Here is a 17731-nt window from a genome sequence, read left to right on the forward strand (position 1 = left end):
AAAAGCAGGGATAGAGCAGTAGGGTAGAGTGGTCGCCCCATAATCAGAAGGTCGGGGGTTTGAATCCACTGAATGGCGCCCCTTGTTAGGGTGCCTGGGCCGTTGACCCAGTGTTTTGTCTTTTATTGGTTCTTTGATTTTGTTTTTTTCATTATTCTGAAGCGCCTTGAGGCGACATTTGTTGTGATTTGGCGCTATATAAATAAAATTGAATTGAATTGAATTGAATTATTCTAGCTTTGCCTTATGGGTTATAGGTTTAATCTTAGTTTAGGTTTTCTGTGTGGGTTTTGTTAGTGTTCTGGTGTTCTGTTCTGTTCCATAGTTGCTGTATCCCTGTGTCAAGTCTGCGCCTCTGTGTTATGTTTCCTGTTTTACTTTGAAGGTCCATGTCTTATGTTAATGTATCTGGTTTTGCTGATTTGCCCCAGCTGTGTTTCCCTCCTGTTACCCATTCCCCGATTGCTCCCTCTGTGTATTTAAGCCCTGTGTTTCTCTGCATCCGTGTTGTGTGTTCTGTCTGTCTGCCTGAGTTTATTTTTGGATTCTCAGTTTCGTAACTTTTGAGTTCACGTTTTGCCTCCGAGTGTCTGCACCTCTCATGTACAATTCACCAACCCTGGATCCAGCCAAACAACTCCAGATGATCACACTTCCTCCTCCATGTTTGACACTTGATGCGACACACTGTGGAATCATCCTTTCGCCTATTCGACAGCGTACAAAGACCCTGCGTGATGAACCGAAGATTTCAAATTTTGATTCATCAGTCCAGTCAGGTCTTCATTAGTCCAGTGGCGGTGTTTCATGGCCCAGAAAAGCATCTTTGTCTTATTCTTAGCAATGGCTTTCTTGCCGCAACTCGTCCTGTCAAACCTGCAGCTCAAAGTCTTCTCTTCGCAGTTGAGCTGAGACTTGCTTACTATGACCTCTATTAACTTGTGCTTGAAGCTTGAATTCTATTGTTAGTTGCCTATTTCTTGACATTTTTTTTTGTAACTCACTACTTTCTGCAGTAAAACACTGTTGAACTGATGTTCACGAGGGTATGGTACTACCACAGTGTGTTCCAACACTGCTTTTCTGCAGACAGAGGGGGTGAGTAATCCAGAAAAGTTGGAACACTTGTAGGAATTAATAGCACCAGCTTTCAAGGCTTGATCAACCTCCACTGCTACAGATCAGCTTAAAATGTTGTGCTCCCTGAAAAGGCATTTTTTATAACTCTGAAATGTACATTATTTTTCAGTTTTAGCTAATCTTAGATAACCTTTTCTTTTTCCCTTTTGGCAGTCCACTTACCTTTATACCATTTCAAGTTATTAATTGGACTTGTATGACCTGAACTGCAATAAATAACTAGAAACATTGGGGTGGTCTAAAACTTTTGGCCAGTAGTGTTTTAATGCATTGGCAGTGTGTTTGGGATCATTGTCATGCTGAAAAATTAAGATTTGACAATCTGATGCTTTTCAGATGCAACTACATGGTTAATCAAAATCTGACATTAAGTTTCTGCATTCATAATTCTGCCAATTCTAACAAGATCCCCAACACCACTGGCTAAAATAGACCAAACCATAACAGGGCCATCACCATGTATTACAGATGTGTACAGATATGGACACTCACTGCTGGATTATACTTAAACCAAAAATTGGAAATTTGGTGGCATCACTCCATCAGACCTATTGCCATCTGTAATTTGGCAGAGCTTATCCTTTTCTCCCGGAGTCAATTTCTGATGACACTTCGTCGATGGATGAACCATGCCAGATTTTTGCCTAATAGCTCTTTGTATCATGGCCATAGAACAGCATTTTTTTTGGAAATCACCTTGTTGCAAAGTTTGAAATTAGTCGTTTGCCATGTTGCCTGGTGGTTGGATGCAAGGAGTAGACTGAAAGTGAGAGGACAAAAAAAAACAAAACTTTGCAAGACATTAGGGAAGTCTGGAGAACTATTGGCTAGCTCATTGGTAGCAAAGTATAGAGATAAGAGGGGAGGTTTCAGGCTTTTGCACAGTACTGTTAAAGGGCAACAAATGAGGATCTTTACAAAAAAAATGTTTTTATTTCCAACACTTGAAATAAAAATGTCCAACACTCATTAAAATACAGCTAGCTCAAGTTTCGTTAGCTGATACAACAGAAAGTTACAAAAAAGTAACAGTAGCAGTTTCCTTTTGTCTTAACTCCAAACATCACTCATCACAATAACATCTCAGATTAATTTATGGATACATTCAGTCTATTTGGCTTTCTTAAATTTGCCTGGTGTGGCTCCAGTTTTCTGCTTTTTCTTTGCTGATCCTTTAATCTCAGGTTCCTGACAAAGACAAAGAAAGCAATATAGAAAGTGTCAGGACTAAGAAAAGAAATGAGTCTTTACAGCAGCAGTTTCCTGTTTTTATAACGAGATCTAAATTAAATATGTCAGTCAAACACTTCTGCCTGCTTTTTATAGTTACAAGAGAACTAGAAATGATATAAGACAAAGAAAAACAACCCCCCCCCCCCAAAAAAAAAAAAAGGAACACACACTCAGTAACATAGTTTTCTGACATGTACCTTTCGCTTGGACGACAGAGACCCGGTGACAGTGAAGAAAGAGTCCAAACGTCCCTGCGTGCTGCCCTGTCGGCTCTTCACAATCTTCTTACAGCCGTTGCGGATCCTGTCCTCACTGCACACACATACACAAAATAAATAAAAGCTACACTTTATCCTATGATCATGTTCGTTCACATATTTAACAGGCAAAAAAAAATGTATAAACCTGCAAGATGAACACACTGTACATCAAATATCTTTTTCTTTTTTTAAAGAAGTGGAGGCGTCAGGCAGGAGGAAAAGAGGAGAAGCACAGAGGAGGTTCATAGATGTACAAACCGGATTCCAAAAAAAGTTGGGACACTAAACAAATTGTGAATAAAAACTGAATGCAATGATGTGGAGATGGCAAATGTCAATATTTTATTCAGAATAGGACATAAACCACGGAACAAAAGTTTAAACTGAGAAAATGTATCATTTTAAAGGAAAAATATGTTGATTCAAAATTCCACGGTGTCAACAAATCCCAAAAAAGTTGGGACAAGTAGCAATAAGAGGCTGGAAAAAGTAAATTTGAGCATAACGAAGAGCTGGGAGACCAATTAACACTAATTAGGTTAATTGGCAACATGACTGGGTATAAAAAGAGCTTCTCAGAGTGGCAGTGTCTCTCAGAAGCCAAGATGGGTAGAGGATCACCAATTCCCACAATGTTGCGCAGAAAGATAGTGGAGCAATATCAGAAAGGTGTTACCCAGCGAAAAATTGCAAAGACTTTGCAGTTATCGTCATCAACTGTGCATAACATCATCCGAAGATTCAGAGAATCTGGAAAAATCTCTGTGCGTAAGGGTCAAGGGCGTAAACCCATACTGGATGCCCGTGATCTCCGGGCCCTTAAACGACACTGCACCACAAACAGGAATGCTACTGTAAAGGAAATCACAGAATGGGCTCAGGAATACTTCCAGAAACCATTGTCAGTGAGCACAATCCACCGTGCCATCCACCATTGCGAGCTGAAACTCTACAGTGCAAAGAAGAAGCCATTTCTAAGTAAGATCCACAAGCTCAGGCGTTTTCACTGGACCAGGGATCATTTAAAATGGAGTGTGGCAAAATGGAAGACTGTTCTGTGGTCAGACGAGTCACGATTTGAAGTTCTTTTTGTGAATGTGGGACGCTATGTCATCCGGACCAAAGAGGACAAGGACAACCCAAGTTGTTATCAACGCTGAGTTCAGAAGTCTGCATCTCTGATGGTATGGGGTTGCATGAGTGCGTGTGGCATGGGCAGCTTGCATGCCTGGAAAGGCACCATCAATGCAGAAAAATATATTCAGGTTCTAGAACAACATATGCTCCCATCCAGACGTCATCTCTTTCAGGGAAGACCCTGCATTTTTCAACAAGATAATGCCAGACCATATTCTGCATCAGTCACAACATCATGGCTGCGTAGGAGAAGGATCCGGGTACTGAAATGGCCAGTCTGCAGTCCAGATCTTTCACCTATAGAGAACATTTGGCGCATCATAAAGAGGAAGGTGCGACAAAGAAGGCCCAAGACGATTGAACAGTTAGAGGCCTGTATTAGACAAGAATGGGAGAGCATTCCTATTTCTAAACTTGAGAAACTGGTCTCCTCGGTCCCCAGACGTCTGTTGAGTGTTGTAAGAAGAAGGGGAGATGCCACACAGTGGTGAAAATGGCCTTGTCCCAACTTTTTTGGGATTTGTTGACACCATGATATTTTGAATCACCATATTTTCCCCTTAAAATGATACATTTTCTCAGTTTAAACTTTTGTTCCGTGGTTTATGTTCTATTCTGAATAAAATATTGACATTTGCCATCTCCACATCATTGCATTTAGTTTTTATTCACAATTTGTTTGGTGTCCCAACTTTTTTGGAATCCGGTTTGTAGTAAAGGAGGACATGCGCAGGGTTTGTCTGACAGGAGGACGATAGGATTGGATGGAGGCAGATGATCAACCATTGAACGCAAAAGATGCCAGAAACACTTCATGTACAGAGACAACAGTGCCACCTAGTGGTCAAACATTAAACAAAAAGTGTGTGTAGTCAAAGTCACAGCAACAACAGATCATCTCAGTCAAACTAAGTAAATAGGTAAAGCAGAAGATAAGAATGAGTCAATATTTAGTTCACCTGAACTGTTTCTCTTCGCACATGAACTGGATCAGTCCTTCCTCATCCGGCTCGTTCCACTTCAGCTCCACTGTAGAACAATCCACCACTTCTGGCTTCAAAAACAAACCCCTGGCTTCTTTGTACAGCCAGTCTTCTGGAGCAGGGTGCTTCTGCATAAAGACAAGCATTGCGCACACACAGAATCAGAACCAGCACCTCGCTCAGCTGACCTGCACTACAGACTACAGCAACCTTTAACTTACATTGGAATCAATGTTCTCTAGAATCTCTTCGATGCTGCCGTGCTGTTTGATGAGGTCGATTGCTCTCTTTGGGCCGATCCCCTTGATAGTGCCGCAGTAGTCACAGCCCAACAGAATACACAGGTCAATGAACTGGGGTGGAGTACGGAAAGGAGGAAATGGCAAGAAAGACTGAGATTAATGTTGTGTTTAAAGCTCCACAGCACAAACATCTGATAGCCAGGAGAGTACCACCACATATCTTTGAACAAACAGCACAGGATGGTGACACGCACCAGGTGATAGTTGTGTCATCATGAGAGAAGCACGGGAAGTGCTTCAGATTTGAAGAGAAACTTATTTATATAAACTTTTGTAAAAGTCAGGGAAAAAAAAATGTACCTGTTCATTGGACAGGCCGATGTCCTGCAGGATGCGATTGAAGTGGAACTCTTGAATAGGAAGTTTCCTGAAACAATAATGAACAGCTTATAGTTAATGACTACTATTTATGCTGCTATAGTGGGTATCAAAATACCAAATCCTAAAACCTCGAAACTTGGTTCAAATTTATGAATTTTAAGCGTGAACTTATTCATTTAAACCATCTCATATACACATATATTAATATGGTAAACATAAATCTGATGTAGAATTAAGGCAACAGCTTTAAGTCATTTCCACTCTGCTAATATCTCTATCAAAGGCGATGCCAGTTCATACTTTGCTTCACTGGCCGTGAGATGTCTGAGAAGGATGTTTGTCCCAAAGGTCAGCCCGTCCATATCCTCTGTTGCCGTGGCAAACACCTTCCCTGCTTTAACCAGAGCAGCACAGCTGGCCTCAGCTTCACATGGAGCCTTTAAGGAAATGAAAAATAAATAAAATTACATCTAACAGAATGATACACACAATCTGTCTTAATGCAACTACCTCAAAAACTGCACTGTGGAATCCCAATTCATGTATATTTTTAAGCTTTAGGCATAATTTCATTACATTTCTGTCTTTCTCTGTGATTGACCCCAGCTGGACTGTAACTGTAACTTGGTATGGGTAAGAGGATAAGAAGCCTGTAATATTGTAAAAACACTAAAACACAAATCATTCATGGGAGGGACGTCTCCAAACTGTGTAATAAGTGTGGAAATATTCTTGATGCCACAAAAATGTGTAGAAATAGAAATCTCACCTCAATGTAAGGCACTCCCATCAGGGTCAGGAGCTTCTTACACTCATCATTATGCTGCTTGGTGACTTTAACCAGACGCTTAGTGAACTTGTCAATGTTCTCTTGCTCCCCTGGTTTGAGAGAGAATAAAATCCAATTACTGTATTTTCCAGACTACAAAGCGCACCTGAATATTAGCCGCACGAGCTAAAATCAGGGGAAAATCCTGTTTTGTATATACATTAGTCGCACCTGACTAAAAGTCGCAGGGTTCAAAGCTTGTGCAAAAAGTAGCCCGACAATTACGGTAGACTTTCATGCCCAAAGGAAAACATGTTCACAGACTTTCCCATAATACTTGTGATATAGTCTAAGTTCAAGTTTGGTTTAAAAACTAGCAACTTCCAACAAACCATGCTGACTTTAAACTCTTTGACCAACACCCCCCCCAAAAGTCTTTACCAATTTCTTGGGCCTGGGCAAGCATCTTCTCAGCTTCGGCTCTCCTCTCCCCTCTTTTCTCAAGCTAAAAGATGAAGACACAAGCAGAATAAGAGAGAGCTGTCAGTATGAAACGGAGCACGTAAGGAGTTGCTGACATAAATGAGTGACAGAAATCCACTGCACTGAAAACAAATGTTTCCATTTGCAGATGGGTGAGGAGCAGAGGAAATCCTTACTCACCTCTGCTGACTTGAGCTGTGGGGGCTTGCCGTCAAACACATACGCAGGTTTGATTCCATGTTCCAACATGCGGATGGTGCGGTAGAACATTCCCATTAGGTGGCTTGAAGAAAGGAGTAAAGGCAAATATCATTCTTGTGTGTTCAGACCTGAGCTACAAATCACTAAAATGGCCTGCATTTGTATAGCGCTTTTCTAGTCCTTAAGGACCCCAAAGCGCTTTACACTACATTCAGTCATTCACCCATTCACACACACATTCACACACTGGCGATGGCAAGCTACATTGTAGCCACAGCTGCCCTGGGGCGCACTGACAGAGGCGAGGCTGCCGGACACAGGCGCCACCGGGCCCTCTGACCACCACCAGTAGGCAAACATGGGGTTAGTATCTAAGTTTCAACAGAGGAACTACTGCATCTGCAAAAGATCTACAATTAGGTCTTCTTATTCAATTTTAAATGTTTATTGTTGCAGCAGTACCTTGTTGTCTCTCCATCTTCGTTCTGTAGAACGTTACCATCCTGTCGCACAGCAATCAGAAACTGGTAGATGCACATAGAGGCATCAATAGCAATTTTCCTGCCTACAGAAGGTGAAAAGAGGTGCTTGTTCAACAATGACATAAAGAGTTAGCATTCCATCATGCATCATACAGACTGTATGTTACAAAAAACTGAGGGTAGACCGACACTCAAGCATCACTTATGTATAAGGAGTGTATTCTGGAACAGTTACCAAAGAAGTTCTTTATGTCTTGCTCTTTAATGGCACCAGGGGCCTGGTCAGCAATTAGCTTGGCAAGTCCGTGTATTCCCATTGTGTCAGAAAATCTGAGAACAAGAGAGAGAGTGAAGCTCTTGGATTAACATGCTGTGTCATTTCCATCCCAGCTGCATTTCACAAAGGCCCCATCACTGGTACAGGTCTGCAGAAGCTTGAGAAAACAATGAGGTCACAGTACAAGTCATTTACAAATACGAACCTTTTTTTTTAACGGAGGCTTTGTGTCAATTAAAAGACGAGCTCCGCGTCTTTTGTTATCTCTCAGCAATGTGTGTGCCAGGTTTGTGAATTTACAATGATCTTTAAATCGACGGGTTCATGTAAGCAAACTGGAGAGCAGAAATGTGTCCTGGCTTTGATCTACTAGTGTGTACCAGCTGACCTCAATGAAAATGCCATAGGATGCAGCCATCTATTATCAAAGCTAGCTTTCAGGTTATATAATGTTAACATTTACAACGGACTCACCAATTTAGTAAAACGCCTCAGCTCGTGCAGCTACTCCACGTCCTAGAGCGCGAGGAACTGTGGCTGTTTCGCGGGAAATCAAATAGCAGGCATTTTCTATCGATCTATCGAGCGCCGCACTTCCAGGTACTCCTAAAACCCGTGCATCGATAGTGCAGGGTTTATTAATCAGGCCTGAGTTCCGACACGGAAGACCCGCGAAGGCACTGATTGGTTGTTTACCGTTGAAGGAAATCCGGTTTATTGGAAAAAGGGGGAAAAATAACACCGTCGGAAGCTGCGAACTCCTACCTTTTAGTTCATCATTTCCAGAGGCGTTAAAGACCGTAAATACTCCACGTTTATTTTACATTGCTTGTGAGTGAAATTTGTCACCGGCTGGGATTAACCGGTAACATTTCAGGTGTATTCTTGTTTCCCCGCCCAATCCGGAAAACTCAGCCGAGTCGTCGTTATTTTTATTTTGTAAGGTGACGTGGAGTCGGAGCTCTTCTTCTTCCACACTGGCCCATGTGTGAATAAAAGTACTCAGTGTACCCGGATATGAAGGTAGTGATATTACGTTTACACAAAGTATCAAGAATTTCCAAGATGCTCGGCTGTAAGGCTGAATTTTCACACTGAGCTCCAGTGTAGCGGAGAAGAGAGCAGCCTACTCGGGCCTGAAGTCCAAGGAAGCCGGCGGACAGACAGATTTTGTTGGATCTGGAGCATCGGGACTGACGACGGAGAGAACGGTAGATCGACTGTGGTGATTTCGTTGTTGTAGTCTTTTTTTCTTTTTTTTTTAGCAAGCATGTGCTTATTTGGAGTTAAACAGTGTTGATGTGGATGAATCGCTTGCCTTACCTAAATTAAGGAGGCCCCCTTTGATTATAAGCGTGCTGCTGACCACAGAAACAGGACAGAACTTGTAGTGTTGCGACCTTGCTCTTGCTTATTACAGTTCTTGTATATACTATTACTTATCTCACTGTGTGAGGCATTTCTGCCTGTTTGCTGCTATTATTCATTCAACTGATTTAACTCTTTTGGCTTGAGTCTTTCTAAATACTTTATGGGCTTCTTATGTCGTCCTGTAATTAGTAAAAAGTTCAGATGTGCATAGAGCTGTGACGCTACTCTTTAGTTCATCACAGGGGACGATCAAAAAGTGATCTGGCGTATGTCAAAGGCATTGCAACTTTACCACTCAGACCAAATTTGCATTGCTGTGAAATTCAACACTAATGCCACATCAGCAATAACTTTAGGTCGCCCTTCTGAAGTTCTCTTTCTATCACTTGCATAAAAAATGTGAGAATTGTGGTTTTTCAGGAAATGTAGTTGATAGGGACACATTTGTGTGCTTTGTAGAGTATGGAAATGAAAGGAGAGGTGTGGCATTGTATCATAATGCGTCACCATTCCAACACAAACTTAATACATGTTCATATGCAAGTTAAGCATACCATGAACACTAATGTTTGTCTAATATACTTTGAAATTGAAAGCAACTCTGAAACTCTGCACCTGGATGAAAACTGAAGCTCTGAGCAATGTTACTTTTTTTTTTTCTCTTGTAAACTCCAACATACAGAAATTGACGGTGCTTATTTGATTCCAAACCCTCTTTTGGGCTGATGAAACTGATGAAATGCATTGCAATTCACTGTGGTTACACAGCATCTGTGTTTGAGCCAGTTTCATCATTTTCTGCTGTGTTTGTTGAAGCATCGCAGGAATGACGTTGCATAAAATTGTGCAGTTCTACCTCTCTGCATTAAGATAATTATGTGCCACATTTGAAGTGCACAAAAGTGAGAGACAGGCTAGCTTAAAATGAACCTGAACTGATAAGCTGTCGTGTTTTCAACAGGGGCCATGTGTCGTGGAACAGGACGCACGTCAGGTGGCTGTCAGAGGATGATGGTGCTGCACTCTGTCTTGATCCTGTTCTTGTTCTTAGGCTGGGCTTTTGGCTACAAGATTGGAGACAATGTGACTCTTTATGTCAACAAAGTGGGCCCTTATCATAACCCCCAGGAGACATATCACTATTACACATTGCCTGTTTGCAGGCCGGAGAAGGTCAGTGTTAGTTCTGTGTCACTGCGTGGTGTTGGTCTGTTGTAACAAAACAGAGGAACTGGAGACATGTAGATGAGAGTGTAATGATAATATCTAAATCTCAGGGCTTACATCTCCAGTTCCTGTGAACATATTTTTATCTCAGAGTCCAAAGAAAAGACTTTACTATGTTATATTTTATCCCATATCTGTTTGTTTCTACGTGAGGATGTGATATTGAGGTGAAGTGTTACTCCCAACCAAAAAATCTGGAAACGCGTATTAATTCATGTTGAGTAAAGAAGTGTCTTTTTTATAGAAAGGTCATAGCATTTTCTTGTAAAAATGTGATAAAGAAAATGACATCTTGAAACATAAGAGTAATAATAATAATAATTTTGTGTAACTGATTTGCTGTTAGGAATTCACACATTCCACCAAAACACAAGCTTTTTCTTTAAGTTGATAGTTTCTTTAATGGCTCACAGGTTTAAGGGAAAAGTCATTATTGGAAGTTTGATTCTGTTGGTAGCAGTTTAGCCTGCATTTTAAAGGCAGGAGTAACATTGTATTGATTTTTATTTAGCTGGTAGTTTTAAAATAACTGCTCTCAGAATTATGATCAACTAATATGGCACTTTTTTTTTAAACATCCTGTATATTAAATGCTAATACTTCTTTCATCAGGTGCATCATAAATCTCTGAGCCTGGGAGAAGTGCTGGATGGTGACAGAATGGCTGAGTCTTTATATAACATCCGCTTCAAAAAGAACGTGGAGAAAACAATTCTCTGCCAGCTCACTCTTTCAGAAAAACAGGTATTTACATGAGTAAATTTGTAATAGTTAACATGCTTAACATCAGAAAACTGGTTGGTAATAAACTGCAAACATTGAAAGCTTTGACCAGCACCGCTTACAAATGAAACAAAAATGCTATTCTACTCTTCAACTCGAGTTTCCCATATGGAAAACTGAAAAAGGTGACCTCTAGCGGCAACATGGGGTATTAACCCAAAAATGGCTTCTACAACCAAGGTATGCAAAAGAGATATAAAATGACAGTAGACTGGATGGGCTACAGCACCTGTCAGGACAGCAGAGGCTACAGTTCACACAGGCTCACCAAAGACTGGAGAAATGTTTCCTGGTCTGATGAGTCAGAACTGGCTGACCACCTCCGTGTACCATCTTCTGCTTCAAGGAGGTTAACAAACCATGTCACAAAGCTTAAATAAACATGGCATTGACTGTGCTCAAAATCTCTGAAGAATGTTTCCTGGACCTTGTTTAATGGAAATCAAGGCAATTCTCAAAGTGGCCAGAAATTATGTGCAAACGGATTTCCTTTTTAGATCTGCTGGTCTGTAGCAGTTATTTTTTCTTTTCCTGGATAAGATAATAAAACTAAAACTTTTGGAGCTGGTTTGGGGTTTTTTGCATTTCATGGAAGTCTTTCATCCTTTGTTACCTTGGATACATGTATCCGTATCAGGATCTAATCCCTCTTGATATTTGCTGTTACACCTGTACTTTGTTGTATGCTGAACCTTGGAGGTTGTAAAATAGCAGTTTCACATATAAACATCTATACAACTTTAGCACAGCTGTTTCATTATGTGAGGCCACAACCTTGTTCTAATAAAAAAAAGAGGAACAATACATATTAATGAATATTTTAACAAATGTAAATGTGCCAGATTATAGCCCTTGCCTAATTTCCATCTGTAGACTCTCTGCCAAGTTAATGTTACATACAAGTTAATAGCAACATACAGAGACACTATTTCTAGACCATGTATATCGACAAGGACAAAAAACAGTGATCTCATCATATTAGAACAAACAATGACAACGACTACTGCTTAAAATATGTCATCTGTTAACTGTTGGTGCTTGTTTTTTTCCTTGGTAGGTGGACGAGCTTCGTGAGGCCATTGAGGAGCTGTACTACTTTGAATTTGTCTTGGACGATATTCCAATTTGGGGTTTTGTAGGATACATAGAGGAGAGTGGTTTCCTGCCTCACAGCCACAAGGTAGAAACTATAGAAATGTTTTATTGATATGCTAAGCTTTTGGTAAACCAAGCTAAGCATCATTCCTCCTACTTCTAAACTCCTCCTGCCTCTTTTCTGTTCTATCAGGTGGGTTTGTGGACTCACCTGGATTTCAACATTGAGTACAACGGCGACTATGTGATCTTCGCCAATGTCTCAGTAAAAGATGTTAAGCCTGTTCCCTTAGAGGAGGGGGCAGGTGCAGCAGTGGGGGGTGTCGGAGTAGGCGGAGGCAGCCTGACGGTGACCCATACCTACAGCGTGCACTGGTTTGAATCATCTCTGCCCTATTCCCGGAGAGCCGAGCGCCTCAGAGACTACTCGTTCTTCCCCAAAACACTGGAGATCCACTGGCTGTCCATCATCAACTCACTGGTGCTGGTGGTGCTGCTTCTTGGCTTCGTCATCATCATTCTCATGAGAGTCCTTAAGAATGACTTTGCTAGGTGAGTAAGTGATGCAAAGACAGTGAATAATGCATTGCTTGAATATAAAAGACAAAACAAAATGTCAGGTCTCTTTGTGCCTTTAATGTGGTTTAATAATGGGTTGGCTGAGCACAGAAGGTTGGAGGTGCAATTCCCAGCTGCTTCAGTCTGCCTGCCAAAGAACCCTTGGGCACAATACTGTAGGAGGCCAAAGTGGACCAAGAAAGTATCTCCCACAGCATTACACCACCACTACCAGCCTGATTTGTTGATATAAGGCATGCTTTTACGTTGTTAACACCAAAATCAAAAGGCCAGACAGTTTTTCTAGTCTTCTCATATCAGACTTTGGTAAGCTGATTGAGATTGTAGCCCCAGTTTCCTGTTCTTGGCTGACAGGAGTAGCACAAGGGAGTTCTGCTGCTTTACGCCCATCTGCTTCAAGGTGGACATGTTTTTTATTCAGATGCTCTTCTACGTTGGTTGCGACAAGTGGTTATTTGAGATACTGTTGCCTTCCTGCCAGCTCAAAGCAAAGCAATGAGCAACTTACTGGATATTCTCTTTTTCAGACCATTTTCTGTAAAACCAGGAGATGTGTGTGCAGAAAAATCTGAGATTTTCCTTTTCTTTATTTTATATCCTTTTATCTGTTGAACACTTTAAGGGCTTTTGTTGTTTTTTTCTGTCTCCAAGCTCTCATTTTACTACTATGTTTAAATAAAAGCTTTAATTTGAAGTTTAGTCCTTAATGTAGTTTCTTTTTGGCCTAAATGTGCAAAATTGTATGCAATTCCTGGACCTGTAAATATAGCAGAGACTTTTCTTGCTCTCGTTTTGGTTCTCCCAGTCATAAAAATACTTTGCTTTCACCTTCAGGTACAATGTGGAAGAGGAGGGTGGCTGCGACGATCTGGACCAAGGAGACAATGGTTGGAAAATCATCCATACTGATGTATTTAGGTTTCCTCCTTTCAAAAGCTTGCTCTGTGCTGTGCTGGGAGTTGGGGCTCAGTTCCTTACCCTTGCCACAGGTGAGTATTGACTCTCAAATTCACAAACACAATGAAACACTGGCCTGTTAAATCCCAGTGCGGTGTCTTGTTTTTTTTGTTCCCTTTGAAATTGAGCATTCTGGTTTTCTGAGCACCTCTACCCCATAACAACAGTCTTTGTCCCAAGCATTAGAGTAAAAGGGAAAACCTGAAACTTGTATATACATAAAGGGCATGTGATAATCACCTAAATATGTCCTTTGTTTGCTTTAGCGATAATCCTCATGGCATTGCTGGGAATGTTCAATGTGCACCGCCATGGCGCCATCAATTCAGCATCCATCGTCCTGTATGCTCTGACCAGCTGTGTGTCAGGCTACGTCTCATGCAGTTTCTACACACAGATCAACGGCCAGCGCTGGGTGTGGAACATCATCCTCACATCATCTCTCTTCTCCGGTAAGTGAAAATGGAAGCGACCTGGCATTTAAACCGGGGCGACCGTGGCTCAGGGGGTTGGGAAGCGTATCTGTAACCAGAAGGTTGCCGGTTCGATCCCCGGGCTCTCTGTCCTGGTCGTTGACACTTTACCCTACCGCCTACTGGTGTTGGCCAGAGGAGGCGTGATAGCCTCGCTTCCCTGCCCAGCCTCACTGCCCTGGGGCAGACTGACAGCCTCGCTTCTGTCTGCCCCAGGGCAGCTGTGGCTACAACCGTAGCTTGCCTCCACCAGTGTGTGAATGTGAGAGTGAATGAATAGTGGTATTGTAAAGCGCTTTGGGTGCCTTGAAAAGCGCTATATAAATCCAATCCATTATTATTATTAAAAGCACATGTTCACGTGTCAGTTTCTCATCAAAGGCTGTGCGGTTAGTGTGCGTGTTTTTCGGCCTCCTGGATAAAGAAGGACGAGTTAGTGAAATTAGCATAACGTCAGGTGTGTACTTGCAGCTCTAAACATAATCTACAGCATTTTCCTGAAACCATTTTTCAAATTAATTGTGAATTTATTCATGAATATATTCAGATAGCAGATTGGATTGTTTGTATTTCTGATGTTTAAAGCAATTCATGATTTCATTTCCTTTCCCCAAAAAAACCTCTAAGAAAGCTGGGGGGTGTTAATAAAATCCTACATTATTGGCATTCATGTTTCTTTACTAGAAAACGTAGTTCATTATATTTAACTGAAGTCATAACATCCATACCGTATCTTTTATCAAGTAGCAACACTTTTGAAATGCGAAACAGTTATCTGCCGCACTCAAACCTCATGTTGACCATTTACAAAGGAGCTGGCAGGTTAAAGATTAAAGACTTAATGTCTGATTTAGTTAGATAATGAGATATTTCCATTCTCATATCTGCACTTGGATGTGGTCAGTTTCCATGTGCTTTTTTTAACTTTTGCAAAATTGTTTTAAACAATCAATATAATTGATTTTGATAGTATTTTGCGGGATGACTTGATGGTGAAGGTATACACCATGTGGGCACAGATGGTCTCACCAGCCGATCTCTGGTTTGTTTCCCAGTTGGGCTTTGTGCTGAATGCCATTAACCTACTCTGTCACAGTTTTTCACAACTATGTTATTAAATATAAGCTTAAAAACCCTCAAAGTAAATAAAAGTAACTTAGTTGTAATAGTTGAATGTACAATCCACCCAGTAAATTATTTATTCATGAATCTGTGTTCACTTTGCAGTATTTTGTTCACGTTCCTTATGACATAATGCTTTCTAGCAACCCTCAAAGGAAACATTACATGGATTATTAGATGCTTCTCTTTTATTAACTTGATTATTCATCCCTCCAGCTCCACTGTTCTTCACGTGGAGTGTAGTGAACTCTGTCCACTGGTGGAGCGGCTCTACTCAGGCTCTGCCGGCCACCACCGTGCTCCTGCTGCTGGGCGCTTGGTTGCTGGTGGGCTTCCCGCTAACAATCATTGGTGGCATTGTGGGAAAGAACCGAGCTGGCAGCTTCCAGGCACCGTGCCGCACCCGTAACATCCCCAGACAGATCCCGACTCAGCCCTGGTACAAACATACGATTGTGCACATGGCCATCGGCGGCTTCCTTCCCTTCAGGTGAGCTGACCTCAGGTGTTTAGTCAAGGGGAGATTTGTAGAAGTGTAGTCATAGATCAGAGATTAGAAAAGGTGACAATAAAACACTTTATGGTTTTACTCACAAGTAATTAACATCAGACTTGTGAACTATTAAAGGGAAACCCATCATCCAGACCCTAGGAAGATAATAGGCAGTTATTGCAAAAGTGAATTTTTTTTTTAAATTGTCATCTCATTTGCATTCACATGTTTTATAGATCACTGCTCACTATTCACTAATGTTCCTGTAATTAAAACTAAACAGGAAAATATCTGGGAACTGTTGCACTTCATTCTTTTTTCTTTCTTTTTTTTAATGCACCATTTACATAAGTATACATCGAAGCTGAATTTAGATTGATTGGCTTCCGTAAAATAAACTATTAGAATTACTCCCTCTCATTTTTGGATTTTTAACTCTGTTTTCCATCCAATCTTTCCCTAAGTGCCATCTCAGTGGAGCTGTACTACATCTTTGCCACTGTTTGGGGAAGAGAGCACTACACACTGTACGGTATCCTGCTGTGTGTCTTCGCCATTCTCCTGTCTGTGGGCGCCTGCATCTCTGTGGCACTGACCTACTTCCTGCTGTCTGGCGAAGACTACCAATGGTGGTGGAGGAGTGTGCTGAGCACGGGATCCACCGGCATCTTCATCTTTGTCTACTCTGTTTTCTACTACAGGAACCGGTCCTCTATGAGCGGCCTGGTGCAAAGCACTGAGTTCTTTGGGTACTCCCTGCTCACAGCGATGGTCTTCTCCCTGATGCTGGGCAGTGTGTCCTTCTGGTCCTCATTGGCATTTATTCGCTACATCTATCGTAGCCTCAAGATGGACTAGAAATTAAATTTGAAACACGCAACTTAAAACAGACATTTAGCACACAAAGACAATCTTCATTCTCCTCTTTTGCTTTTTCACTCATACACACCTGTTGCATTAAAGTGAGGAGAAACAGGGGCCTTTTCCTTGATTTAAAATGGGTTAATAGTTAAACTTGGACAGCGTGCTGGATTGGTGAAAGCTCAGATGAGTTTGGGGCTGGAATCGCATAGATTTATGATAAAAGGGGATATTTCAACACAAAGGGATGATTGCTTCCCATCAGGGACAAATGGGTAAATTGTTGGATTTGCTACGTGAGTGAATGGATTTTTTTTCAGACTGTGCAGCATCTGATTCCCGCTTCATGGTCCATCACAGTTATGCTGGAGCTATATGTCCTAAATTTTCCACAATATACTTTACCTACTGAGACCAGCAGAATGGTACTGTAGTTTTGGCTTATTGTGCAAGAGCTATTAATAAATGCATTGTTTTGCACTGGCCTGTTTGAGCTCCACATGGCCTTGCAGCGGATAAAAAGAATGATGCCTTTTAGATTGAAGTTGGTGGTGAAGGGGGCAATATTGTAACTGTATTCTGTGGTCTTCATTGACTGTGATTTTGGTTCTGATGTAAATATAGTCTTTACAGTAAAACTCTTTTTAATACAATACTGCCAGTGTTCTGGATTTTTCCCTCTTCAGTCTTGTTTTGTCACAACTGTTGAGTAGAACTTTCTTCATACTCACACCAGCTCCTAAGAAATACTATATAGCCTCAAAATCTATAGTGCTATGCAAAAGTCTCATGCAATCTAGTTTCTTTTTAGAAAAGTGTGAAATGGTTGCAGCAATATTTTGAAAAGTGCAAACGTACTTGGAACTGAGCCATCTTCTAATTTCTTTAAAAGTCTTCAGGAATAGCTCTCGAGGCTTCTCAAACGATTTTCAAAGCTCTTTCTTGGATTTTGGTTGCCTTGTGTCCAGTTTTCTGTCAAGATGATCCTACAATCCTTCATGTTGAGGTCTGTACTCTGGAGAGGCCAATCCATAACTCATAATTCCATTTTATCACAACTGTTTCCTCAAGACTTTTTGTACTGTAAGAGGCCTACGTTAAAAGAGAAAAACCCCAATAATCAGACAAGCACCTATGAGCAAGTACTTGGTGACTGCGGGAAGAGCAAAACTATTCTTTAAG

The 17731-nt window shown here is 41.2% G+C and overlaps 2 protein-coding genes across 3 annotated transcripts; one reads left to right on the top strand and one right to left on the bottom strand.

Moving 5' to 3' along the window:
• Window positions 1-227: 227 nt before the first annotated feature.
• Window positions 228-8177, bottom strand: fen1 (flap structure-specific endonuclease 1). Of its 2 annotated transcripts, none has more exons than XM_085172605.1 (12): window positions 8063-8177; window positions 7547-7641; window positions 7292-7394; window positions 6809-6911; window positions 6587-6650; window positions 6146-6255; window positions 5677-5813; window positions 5356-5422; window positions 4975-5106; window positions 4730-4881; window positions 2571-2685; window positions 228-2328 (listed from the first exon to the last, which is right to left on the bottom strand). In XM_085172605.1, exons 2-12 carry the CDS (start codon window positions 7626-7628, stop codon window positions 2251-2253), a joined length of 1143 nt encoding a protein of 380 aa, XP_085028731.1. In that variant the 5' UTR covers window positions 7629-7641; window positions 8063-8177; the 3' UTR covers window positions 228-2250. The 2 variants fall into 2 exon arrangements, with proteins under 2 accessions (XP_085028731.1, XP_085028732.1); XM_085172606.1 differs by lacking the exon at window positions 8063-8177 and adding an exon at window positions 7794-8038.
• Window positions 8178-8270: 93 nt separating this feature from the next.
• On the top strand, window positions 8271-17202 carry tm9sf1 (transmembrane 9 superfamily member 1). Its single transcript, XM_085172604.1, has 10 exons — window positions 8271-8419; window positions 8533-8799; window positions 9921-10132; window positions 10799-10930; window positions 12027-12149; window positions 12258-12616; window positions 13478-13632; window positions 13867-14052; window positions 15412-15685; window positions 16153-17202. Exons 3-10 carry the CDS (start codon window positions 9926-9928, stop codon window positions 16544-16546), a joined length of 1830 nt encoding a protein of 609 aa, XP_085028730.1. The 5' UTR covers window positions 8271-8419; window positions 8533-8799; window positions 9921-9925; the 3' UTR covers window positions 16547-17202.
• Window positions 17203-17731: the final 529 nt, after the last annotated feature.

This window comes from Neolamprologus multifasciatus, chromosome 9 (assembly GCF_963576455.1).
Source record: "Neolamprologus multifasciatus chromosome 9, fNeoMul1.2, whole genome shotgun sequence".
Taxonomy (NCBI): Eukaryota; Metazoa; Chordata; class Actinopteri; order Cichliformes; family Cichlidae; genus Neolamprologus; species Neolamprologus multifasciatus.

Coding starts and splice junctions, on each gene's coding strand:
- tm9sf1 (XM_085172604.1), top strand. CDS start 9,926: ATGTGTCGTGGAACAGGACGCACGTCAGGTGGCTGTCAGAGGATGATG. Junction 10,931..12,026: donor TCACTCTTTCAGAAAAACAG/GTATTTACATGA, acceptor TTTCCTTGGTAG/GTGGACGAGCTTCGTGAGGC. Junction 12,617..13,477: donor CTTAAGAATGACTTTGCTAG/GTGAGTAAGTGA, acceptor TTTCACCTTCAG/GTACAATGTGGAAGAGGAGG.
- fen1 (XM_085172605.1), bottom strand. CDS start 7,628: ATGGGAATACACGGACTTGCCAAGCTAATTGCTGACCAGGCCCCTGGT. Junction 7,395..7,546: donor AGACATAAAGAACTTCTTTG/GTAACTGTTCCA, acceptor CACCTTCTGTAG/GCAGGAAAATTGCTATTGAT. Junction 6,912..7,291: donor GAAGATGGAGAGACAACAAG/GTACTGCTGCAA, acceptor CCTTTCTTCAAG/CCACCTAATGGGAATGTTCT.